We start from the raw sequence: 22099 nt of genomic DNA, 5'->3' as shown, positions 1-22099 counted from the left end.
TAAGAATGTTTGTCTTTTTAGTCTCTCACAGGGTTTTAGGGTCTGGGCAGTGTCTAAATGTGAGAGTACAAGCAGTTAGAGTGAGAAATGACCTCTAATCTTATACTAATTCAGTTCAGTAGGGTCAGGGGAAAATTGTTTTTGGTGCTTTGGAAAATTGATCAAGCATCAGCTAATAGTCAGAAGTGGTCAATGACCTAAATCTACCTTATCTTCGAGATCAAAGGAAAAACAACAAAATTTGCCAAGAAGTTGTGGTTAATTTTTTAAAAATAGGCTTTAATTTTTAGGTTCACAGTAAAATTGAGAAGAAGGTATGTTAATTTTTTAACATTCAAGGCCCAATTCTCTAGTAGGTATCTTAGCCAAATTCTTTTTCTTCCTTCTGCTTTCTACTGCATTGCCCCCACTGCTCGCCCCCCCCACCCCCGACCCCGCTCCAACCCCATACTGATTTTTGGCCCTTTCTCTAGCACCTTAAGAGGGATAGGGGAGAGAAAAGAGATAAGATTTCATTTCTTTTTTTTTTTTTTTTTTCTCACAATGGAGTCACATCTTATGTGAGGAGTTAGGCTCTAACGGGATAATATGAGGTCAAAATCATATCCAGTCAAAATTAGTCTTCCAGTCTGGGCAAGGTGGCTCACGCCTGTAATCCTAGCATTCTGGGAGGCCGAGGCGGGTGGATCCTTTGAGCTCAGGAGTTCGAGACCAGCCTGAGCAAGAGCGAGACCCCGTCTCTACTAAAAATAGAAAGAAATTATATGGACAGCTAAAAATATATATAGAAAAAATTAGCCAGGCATGGTGGCGCATGCCTGTAGTCCCAGCTACTCAGGATACTGAGGCAGAATTGCTTGAGCCCAGGAGTTTGAGGTTGCTGTGAGCTAGGCTAACGCCATGGCACTCTAGCCTGGGCAACAGAGTGAGACTCTGTCTCAAAAAAAAAAAAAAAAAAATTAGTCTTCCAAATTTCTTAAATCATTCATAAGACCTGGGATACACCCAGTTTTTGTTGTTATTATTGTTTTTAGTTTGTTTAGTTGTTAAATGGTTAAGAGATTGCATATTATAATTGTAATCCATATTACAATTATACTTTTGGACTTTCTGATTGTTTCCCAAGGATTCGTTGTAATTTAAAACTAAAATTTCAGATGTGTAAAAAGAAAATGAGTATTTATAATTCTCTGCCAAGCAAAAATTTTGATCTGCCCTTAGTCTTTTGCCAAGGGTGATAGACCAAATTTGGTCTATCATGTAATTTATAGGGGGAAAACAATCTGTATTACCATGAGTTCACAAAAGGTAAGTTCACAAAAGGTAAGCTAGAAAAATTAGTTGTAATAATGAGTCTTCTTCAAACAAAATATTATTTTACTTCCTTAAGATGTTGCCTTCTCAGACATTTTTTTTTCCCCAGAAGGTCATGAACATAACCTGAAGAGGCAGGATTTAATTGTACGACTGTTTGAGCTCTCTGAGAAAGGATGTGATACAAGCCTGATTTTTAAGGGAACTGCCTGATATTTTACAGCACTATTTTTTCAAAGTGCTTTTATACTCAAGCCAGGCTGAGGGCAGCTGGTCAGGTAATTCACCAAACTGATTTCAGACAGCAAGTTATTTAACGTCAAAGTGATAGAAGATTGTGTTTCCAGGATCTGTTCTCTCCCAGTTGGGTCTCTGATGTTACCCCACCTTTTCCACCTCAAGGTTCTCACCCAGCACATGCTGAAACTTGTTTTGACAAAAATCACTTCCTTGTGACTTTGAGAGTCACGTATTTGAGCTTTAAAAGAAGTGTCATGCCTGGGGTCAAGCAGCTGGTCACCCAGGTAGAATGGACAACTACCCTGACTCATGTTCACCTGTTCCAAATTATATCATAGCACAAAACAATACTTAACAAGTTCCTACAAAGCCAAAAAAGGAAACAGTGCTGTGATGTGTCATGGTCACAGAGTTTGGGGGATATTTTTGGCTAATTTTTCCATTGTGGAGTTTTCAGGGTGGTGATAGCAGTTGTGTGGTGGTGGTTATTTGGCAAGAATTGAAATTGGAGGCTTCTGTCATCCTGATTGCTTATTCCAACAAACGATATAAACAAGAGCATGTTTGTAGGAAAGAACCCTGGGTGGAGACAGCATTTTCTCTTTAATCTCTTGATCAGTATCAGGTTGTGCATGTTAGGAAAAGAGAGAAAAGAGTGGCAAAAGGTGATACCTACAATTTATACAGATCACCAGCTAAGTTTGGTTAGAGTGGTTTGCTGAATACTTTCAATAACTAACACTTATTAAGTGCTTACTGTGTACACCACTAAGCACACCTCACTTCATCTTCACAATAACCCAATGAGATACCTATCGTTGTTCTCTCCATTGACAAAGATCTCGTGGGTAGTAAATGTCAGAGCCAGAGAAGTCCATGTTGTAACCACGGGACAACTGGCTTTCTATGCCTCTTTAAAATATTGCTTTTTTTGTTTTTCTAGAATGGTGGTGGCCAATTTGCCTCCACAATCCAGAAATGATTTCAGTACTAAACAGAAATACTTCAGTCTATACAAAATTCACTTAACATTCCTGCTTGGAACTATCTCCCAAATAATACCGTACCAAGTTACACCTGGCAGAAGACATGGTTTTGATGTGCGTGGTTGGGGGAAGCTTGTTTCTGTACACCCTGAAGCACACCCATAAGAGCTGAACACAAGGCCTGACCGCACAGAGCTTCTTGGGACTGGTTATTTACATTAACCAATGTTGAAACCTCTCCCAGAGATAAGTGCTGCCAAGAACACTAGAGGAAGTAAGACGCTTTATCTTTTGCATGCACACGAAGTCTTCAGAGAGCCTAGGTGGGTGTAACTCTCAGGAGCTAATCGCCCCGTCCAGGTGCAAATCTGGATCCGTGTTTACGTGGAGGCGTAGACACAAACGAGGATGACGCGGCTAGTCGCTGACGTGCGTGGGAAAGCCCACTAACAACGTTGTTGGTGCGGTTGTCTCTGTAAGTGTGGACAGCGTGAGGGTGGGCACCGAGTCTGGATTGCGCCGTCTAGATAACGGGTGTGCCGGCACTTAATGTTCCACGGGCGGCCGGGAGCTTGCAACATCGTCCACGCCGGTGGGCCCCGGGGACCCAGGGTGTCCGTCCAGCGCTCCACGAGCTCCGCGGGCGGCTTCGCCCCGCCCCCAGCGCCCCGACAGGCCCCGCCCCCAGCGCCCCGACAGGCCCCGCCCCCAGCGCCCCGACAGGCCCCGCCCCCAACGCCGGGCGCTCCCGGCGGCGCTGCTGCCCCAGTTCCGTAAACACTTCTCTCCCCGCCCCTAGTAGTCCCGGACCGCACCACTCGCAGCGCGCGGGGGGGACCGTTCCCTGTCGCATCCCAGACACTCTCCAATCCAAGCTTTCCTCGGCCTCTCTGATCCGAACATGTGGAAAACTGTGTCTCAAGTAGGTCGAATCTGTGAGAACTCGGCTATTGGAGGCTGAAATGTCTTGGGTTCCCTGGCTCCGCCGCGCTGCCGTCCCCTCGCTCGCCGGCTTTGTGACGGCCGCGCGGTGGCTGCCTCCCTAGACTCCCTCAGGGCCCTTTAAATACCGCGTGGGGCTGGAGGGGGGGGACGCCGAGCTGGTGAGTTTTCGAGTTGGTTGTGCTGTGCTCTGTGAGGTGACACCCAGAGACCCTTGACCCGGGGTCACTCAGTTGCCTTCCTCGTCCTGTCTGCTTGTAGGACCCGGTGCGTATCCATCCCCGGGGAGGGGTCGCCGGCTCTGAGGTGACAGGCCAGGGCCGGCGGAGGGGACACCTCTCCCCGGCAGCCCGAGGGCCTCCCCCGCCCCTCGGAACTCTGTACTGGGACGGCGGGGCCAGGGGCCGTGGAGCCCGGTTCCTTGCTCCCGTCCCCCTACCCGGCCCCCGGCCCCTTGTTTGACCTCGAACCGCCGTCCCTCGTGGAAGCGGGGCGCGGGCGCCCAGTGGCCGCGGGTGTCGGTGGACACGGGCCCCGGAGGTGGCATGGTCGGGGCCGCTTCGCCGCCGTTTACACCCTGCTGGGCTGGTGCCAGCGGCTTCCCACCGTTAGGGCTCCAGGAGGGGTCACCGCCTCCTCCGCGCCCCCCGGCCCCCTGGAGTGGGGACTGAGCCGGCGTGGGGGCCGGGCGGGGCTCGCGGTGTGTGTTTGGGTTTGTTGCCGGGGTTTCCTTGGCGCTCGTCTCTGCCTCCGCCGTCCCCTCCCTCAAGGGTTTGTTTTGACAGGAAACAAGGTCTCCGGGAGGGGACGGGTGCCGAGGAAGTGGGCGGGAGAGCGCAGACTCCAGGTGGGTCCCCTCAGCAGGACCCTCCATTGGGTGAAGGAGGTGGAGAAAGGCTCCTCGGGCCTGGGCTCGAACCCTGTCCTCTCAGGGGTGGCTTGTGCTTTCCAAAGCTGCTACTGTGGGTGGCGCCCCTGGGGGTGACAGCGATGATCTGAGGTGGCGCGTGGCCGAACGTAGTTACGTGTTTCTGTTAGTGTTAGGAAAATCTGTTCCATTAAATGAGCGATTTCACAATGACATAGTTTCCTTTCAGAATAAACGTATTTAAAATGCCAAAATCTTGCCAAAGAAAAGTGCTTCGTAAATTAAAGGTAGGGACGGAAACAGTGGTGAAGAGTGGTACTCAAATGAAGTTTGGGAAATCTTAGATGTTTGACCTCATACCTTACCAGTAAAGAAACTGGACAAGTGCTTTTCCCAGGGGGCCTCTCAGCACCCACGTTCTCCAGGCCAGAGACCCTGCTCTTCCTATCTGCCAGTTGGCAGTGAGGTTATCTCGGTGGTTCCCACTTTAGGAGGCTCCCTGTCTGCCCACAGCTTTTTTCTCTAGGAATTTCGTACATCACCCTGGCAGCCAGTGGAGGTTGCCTAACTTGAAGAGGCCCAGGGCTGAAGATGCCCAGTCATGTGTGAAAACAGCTTCATTGCCATTTTGTGAGGAGTTGAGGGCCCCAGAGGAGGAAGCACAGGTACCAAAACAGACTAACAGGGGTGGGAGGAGAGTGCTTTCAAGTGTGAAAAGTGCCTAGAAATCCTTCTCCCTGATGCTGTAATACCATGTGTAGAGTGAACATCTGCTTTGTAGACAGTGACTGGCTTGTTGATTTTTATCTAGGTTTTTGTTGGTTCTAACTTGATGAAGACCAGTATTGTCTAGCTGAATGGTGCAGGCATCTCTCTCTCTCTGCTGTATGGTTTTTGCTTTGCTGTGGATGAATGACTTTTTAGCATTGCTATTTGGGACTGGTTCTAAAGCAGCATTTTGCAGAAAATGGCAATTTTCTACACTGTCTGCAATTTTTTTCTTCAGGGCTCCTCTGACTCCCTGCCCTTTACTGTACATACGTGAATGCTTGTCCTTGCACCTGACCTTGATATGGTCTTGAAGGGTGGTACCCACTAGGTATTTCTTGAAATTTCTCTTTTCTATGAGCTAACCTTAACTGGATGGGTTCTGTTCCTCAGGGCCCTGCTAGATAATCTGAATAATTCACTCCAAAATGTTTATGACTCATACTAGCTATAAGCGGTTAACCCTTTTGATAATATTTGGGTTTTAACCAGGGATTTTGCAGTGATTAAAGAATGGCTCCCTGCTAGAGGATTTTCAGTCACTCTAGCGGGGTGATTGAAAGTCATTTTGGGTGACTCTTTCAGTGATGTCCTTCATGAAATAGCACTTAAGCAGCTATTCCAGGATAATGTCAGCTTACTGCCATATGTGAAAGTGTCCACATGGTGATGGATAGATCGATCTGGCAGAATAGGAGTGGAAAGAATGAGCAGCACACCAAATTTCCTCCAGCTGTCCTAGAGCAGTAGAGAGCATGGGCTTTAGGGATCTACTGTCTCAATTTGAGTTGTACCTCTACATTGCTGTGAACCCTTGGGCAAGTAATGCAACCTTTCTGAGCCTCAGGGTCTCATTATAAAATGGAGACAATAAGAATACCTTAGCTAACAGGTTGTAAATGAGGATTCAAGGAGATAAAATATTGAAAGCACTTATCATAAAAACAGTTATTGAATACTTATATTGAGGGCATGATAAGCACTCAGTGACTGTTAGCTCTAATTGTTATTATTTGCTATTAGTGAGTATTAAGAGGGTGGAAAGACACAACGTAATAGTTTCTTTAGGCTCCTGGAATTGTGAACCTTTGCTAGTTTGAATTATTGGTACCTCGGAAATGTGTTGAGGTAGGCACTGAGAATCAGAGAGGGGAGACACAGCTTCTTCCCACAAACAGCTTAAAATCTAGTGGGGAGACAGCTATGCAAACAACTCTAGTAGTTTAAGTGACTGCACAATGAGAATATGAGCAATGTGAGGGAAGCAGAAGAGAAGGAAAACCCAGGTTATCTTTTGAATAATAGGAGTGTGGCATAATTTGTTCATGCAGTGATATTCATTGAGCTCCCACTCTACCCCAGGCAGTGTTCTAAGCTCTATATAGCTCATTTAGATGCTATAAATGGGGGTATCAGGGAAGGTCACCTTGAAATTGTGACATTCAATTTCAAATCTGAATGAAAGCAAGGGGCCGACCACATGGAGGTCAGGAAAAAGAACATTCCAGGGGGAAAGAATAGCAGGTGCGAATGCTCCAAAGTAGGAAGTTTGGCGTGTTCGAGGAACCCAAAGAAGGCTGTTGTGTCTGGATTATGAAGGGCTGGGGAAGAGTGGTACAGAATGAGATGGGCAGAGGTCAGACCACAGAGGGTTGTAAACCATGGCCATGAGACTTCTTAGGAAAAGGGAAACCACCTGGGGATGAACTCTTAAAAGGGATTATTTATTTTGCCTTTTCTGGAGGGCTCTGGCCTATTTCCAGTTTTATTGTTTAGGCCCTGTGGAAGGACACTGGGACAAGTTAGACTGTTTAGAAGAGCTTTTATTATAGAATGCTATTCAAACTGTCACAGAGGTGGGAAAAATCAAAATTTAAAAACTGCAAGACACTGGACTATTCTGAATTAGAATCTTGAAGTTTCAGTTCAGCATTCCATCTTCTCTTTTAAACTTTTATTTGGAAGTACTGTCAAACTTAGAAAAAAATTTGCAAGAGTAGTACAAAGAATACCCTGTGGTCTACCTTTTACTCAGATTTACCTATTAACAATTTGTTTCATGTGCTTTATTGTTTTCTCCCTTTCTCTTTCATTTGAATCATTTGAGAGAAAGTTGCATACATCGTGGTGTTTTATTCCTAAATACATAACCATGGTGTGTTTCAACTTAAGTATATTTAGCATTGGAATACAGACAGTAGATGCAAGTATTGTAACAATGCTATCAATTGTCCAATAATGTCCTTCATAGCATTTTTTTCTTCCAGTACAGAATCCAGTCTAGAATAACCTATTGCACCCAGTTATCAAGTGCGTTTTCATCTGGAGCATATCCTCAGTCTTTCTTTGTTCTTTATGACGTTGACATTTTTGGAATTCATAACTTCTTTTAATGAGAATAATAGTTAACATCTGTTAGACACTTACTAGGAGCTTAAGTACTTGATGTTTCAGTACTGAAATAGAAGACTATTTTAGCTAAGCTTCACAACAGTTCTACAAGGTAAATACTATTATTATCCCCATTTTACAAATGGTAAGTAAGTTCTCTGTCTCCAGGCAGTAAATATCAAGAGCGAGGATCAAGAACGCAGTCTGCCTGCGTGTTCTTACTGCTTCAGTGACATGTGTATTATCATTGGTGTATCTTTGCAATCCTCAACTGGTACAGGACCATTTGCAGGTAGAGTTTGCTACAAAAAGGAAGTAAGGAAGTACAATTGGACACAAGCTGAGGAATCATAAGCAAATTAAAAACCAAACTCCCCTCCATCTGTGGTGAGTCATAGGACTAGCCCCTTTAGGTCCCTGTACCATTCCCTCCTCTCTTAAATGTCAGTTGTCATACTGCCATTCATTCATCCATTCATTTATTCAACAATAAATATTTAAGTACCTGCTGCATTCTAGGCATTGGCCTCAGAAGGAATGATATAATATTGTATTTATGATCATAAAATGATGGAATAATATAAAAAATGTGAATATGACAGTATTTTCTTTGAATAGCGACCCTCTGTAGTGTTAGAGGCTTTACTTGGAGTTATCTTCTGTCTTTACCTTTTACTTCACCTTTGACCAGTGATTAAATCCTCCAGGTAGGATGAGATGTGGTATCCCTGAAAACTTTGATTTACTTGTGAGTTGCAGTGGTGAAGGCTAGATAGATCTAAGTTTGTATAAGAATTATTACCTTTCTTAAAGAAACAGCCTGGTTTCATTATTACCAGTCCAGGAGAGAATCCAAAATGGTTTTAGAAGCAGTCTAATTACCCTCGATGCCTTCTAAATCAAGTAGCTTTGTCCTCAGATGACTTATTTGGAAACTTGAGACCAAGAAGGGTAAGAGCAGGTATGAAGGAACTTGCAGGAGACCATTCACATTGCCATTTGGTTTTGGCTTTTATATTTCAAACAAGTGCTAGAGTTGTCTGCTAGGTTAACTACTAGCCATGTTTATCTGTAGAGGAACATGCTTTCATCATCCTGACATAAAACTGTTCATCGCTCCAGAGTTTTTTAACTCTTGAGGTGATGACATTAACAAAAAAAAAAGTTAAGAACCAAGAATGGGCTGCCCTTGGGGAAAGAGGATCTAGGATCCAGTTGATGCAGTTTTATGGCTTGTCCCTATGTATACATTTTAAAATTATTATTTAAATAGATAATCTAGGCATGCAGATTCAAAGGAAACCTCAAAAGGCACAAAAAGATTTGTCTCATTTTTAATTAAAAAGATACTGTATCAGCACCAATTAAAAATTTCTTCGTTTGAATATCAAAGAAAAACCAAAAAAGTTAATGATAGCAAACAACTGTATATTTTTACTCTGTCAGTGACTATTCCAAGCACTTTCCATGTATTGACTAAATGAAATCTCACAGCAACCCTATTAGTTAGGTATTATTAGTAAATCTATATAAGGAAACAGGCAATTTCTTAATAAAGTAACAATGGGCATTTTTACTCCAAAGATAGGCTTCTGCTTGGATACACTATGGTTGTAATGTGGAGGCTTCTACCAACTAAATAGGAGTTTCTAAACATTATGAAGCTTTTAAATTTTCTGTGGCAGCCACTGGGCTAGGACTTCTATCTCCAGTGAATTGTTGCCAGAAAGTGTAGTTGTGCGTTATTAAGTGTGCCTGCCATTTGATTTCTCAGAACTTGTAGTGATGGCTCATGGAACTCTGGGTTTGAGCATCTTAGTGATTCCTAACTGAAAGAAACCTATAACTGGCCCAACCCTCTCAGAAACATGAAGTGAAGAGAGCAGATATCATGTGTATAAAGTCACACAATGATTTAATAGTGGACCCGGGCCCCAAACCTTGGATTCCAACTCCTAACCCAGAGCTTTTTATTTTTTAAATGTTTATACTTTTCTGCCTTGTTAAACGCAATTAAGAAAGCTACCAAGCATGCTGTCCAGCAAGAGTAGAAAAATGAAATGGATAGTTATAACTATTAAGCTAGTTCGTAAATTTCCATGGCCGAACGCTTTTATTCGCTTTTACTTGGAAAATCAGCCAAAGCTGGTTTGAAGCAGCTATAGTAGAGAAAAATTAAGACCAGGGCATACTAAGCACAGTTGTTACATTACAAGAGAATGACTAAAAAACAAATAATAATAAAGGGGAAACAAACTTTAAGGTATTCAAATAAGAGTATGACAAAGACCTGGGAATTTTGAGTTTTATATCAAATAAGACAGGTTTAGTCAGTAGATTCTCTGCTCTAGGGCTTGAACTTTGGCAGTCCCAGGCCTGTAAACGTGTAGTGATATCAGCTTGCAAATGTTCTGGTTGAAGCTGTACCAGATGGGATTCAGTTATTCTGATTTAGCTGACACTGAATGAATACTTGTCATATACTTGGCACTGGTAGTGGACAAGACACAATCTCTGCCTTATTAAGGGAATTCAGAAGTGGCCATGGGAAGAAAATGTACAAGAGACTAAGTGCTCTTATAGAGCTGCAGGAGATATGCTCCAGATGTGCAGAGAGGAGTGCCATTAACTCTGGCCGGTGTGCCTGTAGTCCCACCTACTCGGGAGGCTGAACCAGGAAGATTGCTTGAGCAGTTGGAAGTTGCAGTGAGCTATTATGACACCACTGCACATTAGCCTGGGCAGCAGAGCAAGACTCCTGTCTCAAAAAAATAAAAATAAAAGAAAGAAAGATTAACCCCATTTAATCTTCAGACAACCATATTAGATTAGTCTTTCAGTCCAGTTTCACTCATGAGGTAGGTGGTTAAGTGATCTCCACAAGGCCACATGGAAAAAGATAGAATGAGCAGTCTGACTCCAGAGTCCCACATTCATACCTTGCTATGTTTTAGAAACCCTGGGGGAGAGAGTGTGTGTTCTGCGGTGTGTTTGTTTTATAAGGATCTGTCATTACTTAGAGCTGCTCCACGTTTACAGTGGTTACGTCCTGCGTAAACTCATACCTATGGCTGTGGAATCCCTTTTCGGGAAGGCCATCTTGATGGCCTAGTGGTGGGGGAAGGACAAGGTCATCTTCTGAGGGCCTTTCCAACATTGTGACACTTGCAGATATGGCTGTCTACACTGAAAGAAGCATTGGCGCTGCCAGTGGAAGTACCACAGAATGTTGATGCAAGGTGTATTTGTCTGTGCAGGTGCTGTCTCTTTATCCATACTTAAGTGACACAAAATGCCCTTCAATGGTGAGAAGCAGTGTGTGGGAGAGGACCAGACGAGCGATTCAGACTCTTCACGGTTTTCCGAAAGCATGGCTTCACTCAGTGACTATGAGTGTTCCAGGCAGAGCTTCACAAGCAACTCCTCCAGCAAATCCAGCTCTCCTGCTTGTGAGCTGACAGGGGAGCAGGGGCTGGGGTGGTGGGGGTACTTCTAGAGTTGTGTGTTGGATTTGAAAACTCAGAAATGTCTAAGATCAACAGACTTCCCCTCCTTTCTAGATGTACCAGAATAGCACTGCAGAGGCATTGCAGCTTTCTTGGACAAATTCTCAGAAATAAATAGCCACTAAAGTTTACAACCTGCCAATTTTTATTTTAATCACTGTCTCTGATCTGCTTTTGTTTCACCATAAATCAGGACTTCAACCCTGTCTGTCATTTCTTCCAAATGGCAAAAAGCCACTCCTTGCAATTACTTCTTGGACTACCCTTAAGGATAAATTAAAATTGGTCTTTTTTGATTGTTTCTGATTTACATTGAAGGAAAATTGCCTTCATTGAAGGGTCAGGAAGGAAGTGAAATAATCTATAGGGTTTCTTGCTGATTTCAAAATTGTTGTGCAATTCACCCCAAAAAGGTTCCTGAGAGAATTACTACACTAAGGGTGTGAGAAAGAGTTAAAACAGAGGCCACAGCAAAGGGAGATATCTTTTTCCTTTTTTGTATGTGGAAAGTAGAGATGTGTGAAGCAGGTGTGTTTGCCTTTTTTTTTCCTAGTTTTTTAATTGGCATTTTGTTTAGGAAGTATAACACCTTTAACTGACAAAGCAAATGCAGAAAAAAGCAACTAATGTTTAATTACGATTAAATGCCCACTTCTAAAATATTTGTTCATTTGTATTTATTTCAAATTTATACATTCTCATTTTAAAAACCTTGGAAGATACATAAGTATAGAGAAAAGAAAATGTTGCCTATAATATCACCCAAAAACGACAGCTGGCAGTGCATTGCCATCTTTATCCTTCACACAGACATATGTGTGGACTCTTTTCACTTAGTATTATAACTAAAACATTTACTCATGATTATATATTTTTAAAACATTGTTTTTATGACTATCTACTACTTCATGAAGTGAATATATTTAAATTTCCTTAACCATAAATTTACTGAGCCATTGACTTATCATTGGACATTTAGCTTCTTTTTCTTTTTTTCTTTCTTTTTTTTTTTTCTGTTACAAATAGTGCTTTGTGGACATCTTAGTGCATAAAGCCTTTCTAGAAATTCCTTTGGCTATCTTTGGATTATTGGACCAAAGAATATAGACATTTTTAAGGAGAATTTTGAGGCAGAGTTGGCAAAAGAATAGCAGCCTCAGATTTCTGTGCCTTTTCTCACTTATACTGTATAGGGGTTGATGCACCCTAGTCACGCTGAAGAAGGGTTTTACTAATTCTGTGTATCATCTGTCTTTCTCCTCTTCCTCCTCTTGTCTTCCTCCTCCCAACTCCTTCTTTTGAAAAAAAAAAAAAAAATAGGTAGCAAAGTATTGCCTGTCAGTGCTGTCATCTGAGGTCATGATTTTTAATTAACAGAAGCTAAGATTTCCAACAGTGATTTTAAAACAACATGATTTATTAGAATAGTTTCTTAGTATAATCTTTAGAAATTACTCAAATTCTTGTACTATTTCCTACTGAGAAGTAGATTATCTAGTTTCTCAGATTTATTATATTTTACTTTAATTATATAAATTTCTTGAGTTCTTACTATGGTCTTCTTTACTTAAATTATCTGATTTAATCACCTCAGGCTAATCCTGTGAGGAGGTAAGTGATGCCTCAATGAAATCAAATGAGAACTATCAGTTGGCAAAATTTAGAATTGAACTTAAATGTTATATTATACTGCCTATACATTTAGAAGTTATGGTTTTAAAAATCAGTTATTTCATATTGAGTCTACTTAAGGTAGTGAGACTTCTGAATTACAGAATAAAAAATAGTCTTATCTATTTCCTATAAAACGCATATGATGCAGGTATCAATAGGCACTAAAAATGAGGTCTGTCTTAATAGGCCTATAATAATAAGATTGTCCCAGAAGTATTTGAGAGTTTATTATCAAATATGGTAACTGAAGGTGTTGAAGGAGTTTTTAAATTTTTGAAGTCTTTATTAAGCGAGAGAATCCACCTATTTTAGTATATATTCTCCTTACTTTTAAAACCCTGTAATATCCAGTGTAATAAATTAAGCCTTGTCTGTATCAGTAGGCTTTGTTGGATGGCAACTTCTCTTCTACAACATTAACTGGCTTTTGTTTTTCTTTCAGCAACAAGCCCTCCCAGGGTTGTAACATTTGATGAAGTGATGGCTGCAGCAAGGAACTTATCAAACATGACTCTTGCTCATGAAATTGCTGTAAATGAGAACTTTCAATTGAAACAAGATGCCCTCCCAGACAACAGGTAACCTGAAGGCATTTGTTATATGTAAAACTGTGCTGAAGATTTTGTGTGTGTGCTAAAGATTTTGTGTGTGCGAAATATATTCACAATGATTCCTGGAAGTTCTTGTATAATATCTACAGAGGGCAAACATTGTTTAGTTCTCTAACAAGGTCTTATACTTGTTTTAAAAAACATTCCTTTAGAGTACCTGTTACTCGTAATCTTCAGAACTCAGTTTATATGTCACTTCCTGAGGGAAGCTTTTCCTGACATTCCATACAGTTAATCCCTTTGCTAAAGAATCCTGTAGCTCCTGCTAACTCCCCTCTGTTAAGAGATCTTATAATTTTATGTTCAATGTCCATCTTCCCCACTTTACCAAAAGCACCATTAATGGAGGAACTATGTCTATATTGTTTGCTGCTCTCTCCTTATTGCCTAGCATAGTGCCTGACATACAGTATGGACTGAAGAAATATTTGCAGATTGATTTATTAAAAATTGATATTCAGGTTGTGAAGGATAAAGAAATGCACCTGAACTGATAAAGTGCTAAGAATAGGCAATCCAAAACTATGTGGATGTAGGAATCGTAGCTACAAGGGGCACTTCCTGGGTAACCTCACCCCCAGGGACCTCTAGTTGGAGCCACACCCTCATATCCTTACCTCAGCCTCTCTGCTGTCAGTGGCTTACAAATTTCCTGGGACAAAGAGGAGAGAAGGCTTGAGACTATCATTATAGATAAAGCATCTTTAGAAGCAAAGTTGGCTCATGGATTGAATTTCAACCTCACAACGCCAATTATAAATCCTGAGGCATTCTCTCTATCAATTAAAACAACTTAGAATATTTGATCCCATTTAGAACTTTTGTTTTAAAGCAGGAAAATAAGTAAACATAATTTTCCTTCTTTACAATGTGGATCATAATCTTCCTGGGGATATTGTTTATATAATAATAATTTTTAAGATTACTATCTAAAGTAGGTGTATCTATTTGCTTTCTTTGGTAACTGTGTTTTGCTGTGATCTGTTATACCAGCTCTACTGCTATACCCCTCGGCTAGGCCACCATCATCTCTGGCCTGGACTCTTTCAGTCCTAACTGGTTGCCCCCTCTCTATTCTTAGCTCACCACAGTCCATCTTCCATACCCATACAGTAACTATAATGATCTTTCTAAAGGATAAACCACACTACAATATTTCCTTGCCAAAAACTCTCCAGTGGTTTCTAGTATACATAAAATAAAAATCCAGACTCCATTATGGCCTGGAGGCCCTACTTCCCCAACCCTGTCTTAGCCCTTTCCCTCCCTCATGCTGTGCTTCAGCCATGCGGGCTTCTTTCTTGATCTCAGAGTACACCAGGCTTGATCAGAGACTTTGTTACTACCTCTTTTTGAATATTCTTTCCTAGATCTTCACATGGCTCTTTCTTCTCCCCATCTGAGTCTGAACTCAAAGGTCACTGCTTTAGAGAAGCTTTCTTCAACTACCCAGTGAAATCAGCACCCTCACCACACTGTCTACCACATTGTCTTACCTTGTCCTCCTCATAGATCTGAAATTGTCTTACTAATTTTTAATATGTTTTTTATCTTTCTGTCCCTTTTTGACGTCAGAGACTTTCTTTTCACTGAATATCCGCAGTTCCTAAAACAAGGCCTCATACATATCGAATGTTCAATAAACATTTAGTGGACTGACTGATACAAATGAATTTTTAAAGTTAAAATTAGTATTTTTTATTCAGTATAGCAAAGGACAATTTGGGCATATCTGTGCTTTAAATTCAGTAGTTGCAAGTAGAGGCCATAGTGAAGGTGTTTTAGGATTAGGCCCTGGGGTATGAATCCTGGTTTTGGTGAGATCATATCTGAGCCTCACATTCCCTAAGAATAAGATGAGAACTACACTATTCACTTCAAATGCATGCTCACTGCCATAAAAGTGCTTTGCACATAAGTTCTTGGTACTATGGAAAAATAGTAATCCCTCTTCCTTTCATTTTCTGCTGTGCTAGAAAATGTGAGCAAGGGAAACAAAGTGCAGAGTTAGGACGTAGTACCATTGTTTTAAAATTAAGTAGCATATTACAGTATTAACTGTTGATTTTTCAGATGACCCTCCACAATGGCCAAGTTTTTCCTTTTTTAAATATGGCTGACTCTCATGTTTTATGAATTATTTTCTTTGGGGGAAAAAACTTGGTAAAATTAGTCTGGTTTCTGATAATAGGAATGCTTATAAATGATTGATTGTGTCTCCTCCAAACCTCCACACCTCTACAGAAAATTAAAGAGCTAAAAAGTACACTGCAGCCTTTAGGAAAACTTAAACTCTAATGTTGCTTAGGGAGCTATAAAATTGTTTTAGTTCATTCCTTGTTGGTCTGTTCAAACCAGGTATGTGTGGCTTGTAAAGTCAAGAGTGCAAATCTATCCCAGCAATGTTTGCCTTTCTCATTACTCTGGAGTTGCCCAGGAGAGTCTCAAACTTTGGAAATGGCATTTATATTGAATAAATCCCCTCAGGCAATTAGAATAAATTTTAATATTTAAAGTTGTTGAGTAGAATACAGTATTTGCGGTTATAGACACAATTTTAACTTACACTCCTCAAAAGCTAATTTTCATTTCTCATAGCATTATTGTATACTTAACTATTTGTACTTTAACAAGAAAAATTAGGAGATATGCTTAACTGTCAAATTATTAATTCATTTATCATGCGTTCATCGAACATTCACTATATGCCAGGCACTGTGCTAGGCACAGTAGCAGGTACCTAGAAGAAGGAGTGTGGGCTCTGCTAGGGAGAAGTGTTTAGCTCTATGGAGAAAGAGACTCATCAGTAATTACAGTGCAGGGAAATATGTGGTTTTCTAAAAGCTGTTGCAAATAGAGTAGGAGTTCAGTAGGAATGTGTATTGTAATGTGCACCTATTTTAGGGCATTGACATAATGGGTGAAGTGAGGTGGCCACCTATTCTATTGTGAGCTCTTCCTAGGAAGGATCCTATTTCAGCAGTTTGGTGTGGCTAACTTTAAATAGGACATCTAAGCTGAATTTGGCGGGCATTCAAATACATATGTCCTTGGGGCCAAACTGTTCCGTTCTGTGCCATGAAACTTCAGCTGTTGAGGAAAGAGCAACTTTGCCATCTTATCCCAAAAATCTAGAACAAATCTAATGATCTGTGTAGAAGAGTACATAAATTATTCTCTCACTTTAGGAGAGAATGTTGTGAAATTATTGAAAACCATAGTAAGGAAGCATTTTAAAAGTCTAGGGGAAACAGTTGGGATAGAATGTTAAATGAAAAAAGTATATAATATTGTATATGCTGGGCACTCTTAACTATGTTAAAACAATGCATTGAACAAGAGAAATATTCAAAAGATTAATAAAGGGATTAAGGGCAATTACTATTCTCTGTTTTTTCTGCATTTTCTAAGATTTCCACAATGAGCATATTTCTCTTATAATCAGGAAAAATGATGCTTATTTTAAAAAACAATCCATTTCATTGCTATAGTTTGGCTGGTCGAGTGAAGCACATTGTTCACCAGGCCTTCTGGGATGTCTTGGAATCAGAACTAAATGCTGACCCTCCTGAGTATGAACATGCCATCAAACTGTTTGAAGAAATAAGAGAGGCAAGTTGATGTTTGTATCAATTAGTGTTTTAGTCAATTTGGGCTGCTATAACAGACTGGCATAGACTGGGTGGTTTATAAATTATAGAAACTTAACTTTTCACAGTTCTGGAGGCTTGAAAGTCCAAGATCAAGGTACCAGAAGATTCAGTGTCTGCTTGGGGCCCACTTACTGGTTCATAGAAGGCACCTTCTTGCTGTCTCCTCACATGGAAGAAGGAGAAAGGGCACTCTCTAGGGTCTCTTTTATAAGGGTACTAATCTCATTCATGTGCACTCTACTCTCATGACCTAATTACCTCCTGCAGGCCCCACTTCCTCATACCATCCCATTGGGGATTGGGTTTGAACGTATGAATTTGAGTGGGATACTAACATTGAGACTATAGCAGTTAGTTTTGTTTTGTTTCTCCAAAGACTGTTTCATGTCTTTTGTATTGGCCACTCTTTTTGAGAAACTGAGTGAGTTCAATCACTGGGAGAGTTTTCTCCTGTACCTTCTGGAGTAGAGTGAAGGCTGGAAAAATAGGGCAGTGGACAGAGCTCAGGGTGATGCTTACAACACAGAGTATTGGCTAAGAGTACAAAATCTGAAGTTAGATAGTCCAGGTTTAGTGATGGGCTCGCTCTCTTTAAGTCTCTGTCTCCTGAGTACTTACATGGTAGTCATAATGATTAAATGAGATGACAGTAGTGATTTTAGCTAACATTTACAGGGCATTTGCTCTGTGCCAAGCACTACATTATTCATTTATTCTTACCTTAGTTCTCTGAGGTAGTTACTCCTGTTATACTTACTTTATATAAAGAAACCAAGTTCCCTGACTCATGTAGGATCATGCAGCTTTGAGAGGTTGAGAAGTATTTGCACAGATCCACTCTGGCTCAGAGCCTATACTCCTAACCATGTGCTATGTATATAAGCACAGTGTCAGCTGTGTACTGAACACTCAATAAATAGTTTGCCCATATAATATATAATAAATGTTTTATACATAAAATATATTTAGTGGACCCCATGGAGTGTTTTCATCTTTTCTTATTTAAAGGGTTCTTTTGGAGCCATGATCTCCAACTTATCTTTTCTTCTCTGGATTGTTTATCTGTAGACTTTTTGAAGTGTTGTAGGTCCTCAAATAATGTTGTTTTGTTCAGTGTTTTTTCTCTATAATGTTAATGAGGAAAAAAAATATCTATTCCTAGCTGGAGCCACTGTCTGTGTAGAGTTGCATGTTCTCCCCATGTCTGTGTGGGTTTTCTCCAGGTACTGCAGTTTCCTCCCACATCCCAGAGATGTGCACATTAGGTTCATTGGCATGTCTAAATGGTCCCAGTCTGAGTGAGTGTGGACACGGGCATGAGTGTGCCTTGCAATGGATGGCATCCTGTCCAGGGCTGCTTCATGCTTTGTGCCCTGAGCTGTCAAGGTAGGCTCTGGCCACCCACACCCCTGAACTGGAATAAGCATGTTGGAAAAGGAATGAATGGATACAAATTATTGTAAAATAAGAATTTGTAAAGTATACGATAATCATACAAATGCACAACAATAAGTGATGTGGTATGAAAGTGCTCAGCGAGCCAGACTGTTTGTTGTTTACTTTTGAACTGCATGGTGGTAGGAGATGCTCCTTATGATTTTTGCTCTGCAAACATTTATTCTTTGATTTAACCCACCACCACTTTGACTTCTGTCACTGATTTACCAAAAATTGGGTAAATAATAATCTACTTGTGTTTTATTAATCTTTCTTAAATGTAAGTATAACTCACATTTATTTCAGTGTTTAATATTAGAAGTGTCTTGGAAGCTATTTAGAAGATTGATGATGTTTTTGTAACCAGAAATGTGCTGTAGGAACTTAACTGTTGTTTATATCAAGTAGCTTATGGTAAAATTGGTTTCATTGTATATCATTTCACTTAAAGTCGTGGTTTCTTAGAACCTAGTGATGTCTTAAGTCAGAGCTTACTGTGACTTCAGTAATATTGATTCCTTGTTAGTTGTTTTCATTCTGACAGTATCACTAATTTTTCATGGTGGGGGGACTTTAATTCAGAAGATAGAGCTTTCTTCCCAGGGTTGAGACGCTGTAATTGCTGTCTGACCCACCACCCAGTAATTGTCAACTTCTGTTGAGACGCTGGAATTGCTGTCTGACCCACCACCCAGTAATTGTCAACTTCTATGGCATCTAGGGCTCTAAAATATTGACAAGAAGTTTGGTCATTTAGACACTGAAGTGAAAAGTGACAACTTTTATTTATGTAATGATGCTGTTAATTCTTCTTTCTTTCCCTTTGTAGATTCTTCTCTCTTTTTTGATTCCCTGTGGCAACCGGCTTCGCAACCAGATTTGTGAAGTTTTGGACACAGACCTCATTAGGCAGCAGGCTGAGCACAGTGCTGTTGACATCCAAGGCCTGGCCAACTATGTCATCAGTACGATGGGAAAGCTGTGTGCTCCGGTGAGAGATAATGATATCAGAGAGTTAAAGGCTACTGGGAACATCGTGGAGGTGCTGAGGTTAGCATCTTTTCTGCTTGCATTTTCTTAGACTACTTTTGAGTTCATTCAAAAGGGAAGTATGGGATTGGGAAACACAGAATAATAACTGATCTCCCAAAGGAATTCTTGACACTAGAAGAAAACCAAATAAGCAGGAGGAAGTCAGTCATTTACTGTGCACGTAGAGTTTTCAGATAGGACGATCTGACAAGGCTGTTAGCATGCAGTGGGCCCTGGGGAGGCAGTGATGAAAAAGACAGATATAATCCCTGACCCCAGGAAGTTTATAGTCTAATGGGAAGAGAGACCTTGAACAATTAATTACAATTGTGATAAGCACTGTGGAAGAGGAATTATTATAGAGGGTCTAAATAGAGCCTCCAGTAGTGGGACCAATCTAGTCAAGGGTCACTAGCTGCTATAACACATAAACTCTGAATTCTCGGTGATTTAATCAATAAAAGTTTGTTTCTCTCACATGTAGTCCGATTCAAGGGTTCTTAGGCAGCCTCCCACATGTCATTTATATGGAAGCTCCTCTGTTCTCAGCTCCACCCCGTCTAGGTCCTTGGAGTCCTCTCCATTCAGCTGGTGAATGGGAAAGAGACCATGGAGAAGGCATACCTAATATGTAACCACCTTGGTCCAGAAGTGACAAATTCCCTTGACCATGACTAGTCACATGGTCCCACCTAGATTGAAGAGGGGGCTGAGAAAAGTGGTTGCTGTCTGGAAACACATTTTTCAGCCACAGATGTGCACTGTGTGCAGGGAGCATGGACATTTGGTGGTCAGCTAGACATCTCTGCTGCAGCTTCCCTGAGGAAGTGGGGTATACATTAAATAGTGAGAATCTCATCTGGCCATGTAGACAATAACTTCGTTGTGATTTGAGAGAAAAGAAGGGTCTACAACCCTTTTTGTCATTGAGGGAAACTTTTCTTCTTTTTGTGTGTAAATACGGCTACATTGGGAATTGAGTTTTATGTAAATATTTGGAAAGGTAGGAGAAGGAAACTACTCTGCATGTACTGGGTAACTTACTTTGTTACCTTGTGCAAGTTAATAGTCTCTCAAAGTGACACTTTCCCTGCCTTAAAATGGGCTTTATGTATCCTTAGAGTTGTGCTCGGCTCTGGCAGATTGTGATTCTTCAGTGGCAGGATCCTTGCTTTCAGTTATCTTATTACCCATGTATGATATCAAATTTATGGCGTTCATCTTGGTTGTTCATTGAGTGCCCACTGAGTGCCACTCCTCTCTGCATTTTACATTCATTGTCTCATTGACTGTTCACAACATCCCTCCAAGGTTGATGTTATCCTTTTCTTTCACAGATAAGGAAACTGAGACTCAGAGAGATTAAGTAATTTGTGCTTGCCCACAGAGCTGGTCAGTTGCAAAGCTGGGTTTGAGTACAGGGCTGCCCACCTCTAAAAGGAAGTATTTTTCCTCGGTGCCTCACTGCCCCATCCTTTCTTTCTTTCTTTTATTTATTCTTTCTTATTCCCTTAGGAATAGAAACCATATACAATATATTTAGACTCTGGGGCTTTCAAATGAAAATTCCTTCTTAAATTTTTCTTATATCATTAAGACTGATTGTTTATGCTTCTTAGTGTCTTTATCATTTTATGACTGGATGTAATAGATCAGCTGGAGGTATTATATCAGTTAAAGTAAATACTTTTGACGTCTGTGAAAGAACACATTTGGAATACACGTGTGGCCTTCTATGAAAAGTGACCTTGCCAAATGGCAATTGGAATTTCAAAACCATTTGGGGGATGTTTATTTTTTCCAGTTTGGAACATAGATAATAGTTAATGAATTTCAGCTGAACTTCTTAATCAGCTTTCTAACTAATTTAATTCTGAAATTTTTAGACAAATATTCCATGTCCTGGACCTCATGAAAATGGACATGGCCAATTTTACAATTAGGAGTCTTAGACCACACCTTCAACGCCAGTTGGTAGAATACGAGAGAACCAAGTTCCAGGAAATTTTAGAAGAAACTCCAAGTAAGTATAATATAATATGTATTTATTGTGAAGCTAGGTGAAAATATGATACTTAATTTTTGACATCTTACATAGAGTGTCACCAAAGAATTTTGGCCTTTCTAGCAAATATTTTTTTACCTTCTAAAATCGATATCACAAACTTATAGTTGTTTACTGTGTTCCAGGAACTGTGCTAAATACTATTGATTTCTTCATTCATTCAAGATATATTAGGGCTGGGTGCAGTAGGTCATACCTGTAATCTTAGCAGTTTGGGAGGCCGAGGTAGAAGGATAGCTTGAGGCTAGGAGTTTGAGTCCAGCCTGGGCAACATAGCAAGACCCCAATTCTACAAAAATAAAAAAAATTAGCCAGGTGTGGTGGCATGTGCCTGTAGTCACAGCTACTCGGGAGGCTGAGCCAGGAGGGTTGCTTGAGCCCAGGAGTTTGAGGTTGCAGGGAGCTAGGGAGCTATGATCACACCATTGCACTCTAGCCTGAGCAACAGACCAAGACCCTACCTCGAAAAGAACAAAAGAACGAAAGAAAGAAATATTTATTGAGTGCCTGCTGTATTTTAGACACTGCTTAGGTGCTGTGGATACTACAGTGAACAAAACAAAGTCAGAGTCCTCAAGGAGCTGACATTCTAGTAGGTGTGACAGATAAATA

At 40.8% G+C, this 22099-nt stretch overlaps 1 protein-coding gene across 4 annotated transcripts in view; it reads left to right on the top strand.

Annotated features, from left to right (window-relative positions):
• The first annotated feature begins 3550 nt into the window (after positions 1-3550).
• TCP11L2 (t-complex 11 like 2) overlaps positions 3551-22099 on the top strand; it is a 37643-nt gene continuing 19094 nt past the window's right edge. Inside the window, exons 1-6 of one of the 4 annotated variants that reach the window (XM_045553047.1) lie at positions 3551-3749; positions 10767-10958; positions 13132-13267; positions 16792-16912; positions 19220-19440; positions 21309-21445. In XM_045553047.1, the coding sequence (XP_045409003.1) occupies positions 10802-10958; positions 13132-13267; positions 16792-16912; positions 19220-19440; positions 21309-21445 (772 nt within the window). In that variant the 5' untranslated portion in view covers positions 3551-3749; positions 10767-10801. The remainder of the gene's footprint in view (positions 3750-10766; positions 10959-13131; positions 13268-16791; positions 16913-19219; positions 19441-21308; positions 21446-22099) is intronic. The other 3 variants (XM_045553046.1, XM_045553045.1, XM_045553048.1) reach the window with 3 other exon arrangements.

This window comes from Lemur catta, chromosome 6 (genome assembly GCF_020740605.2).
Source record: "Lemur catta isolate mLemCat1 chromosome 6, mLemCat1.pri, whole genome shotgun sequence".
Classification (NCBI taxonomy): Eukaryota; Metazoa; Chordata; class Mammalia; order Primates; family Lemuridae; genus Lemur; species Lemur catta.
Note: the sequence above shows the minus strand (reverse complement) of the source record. Positions and strands in the feature narration are given on the sequence as shown.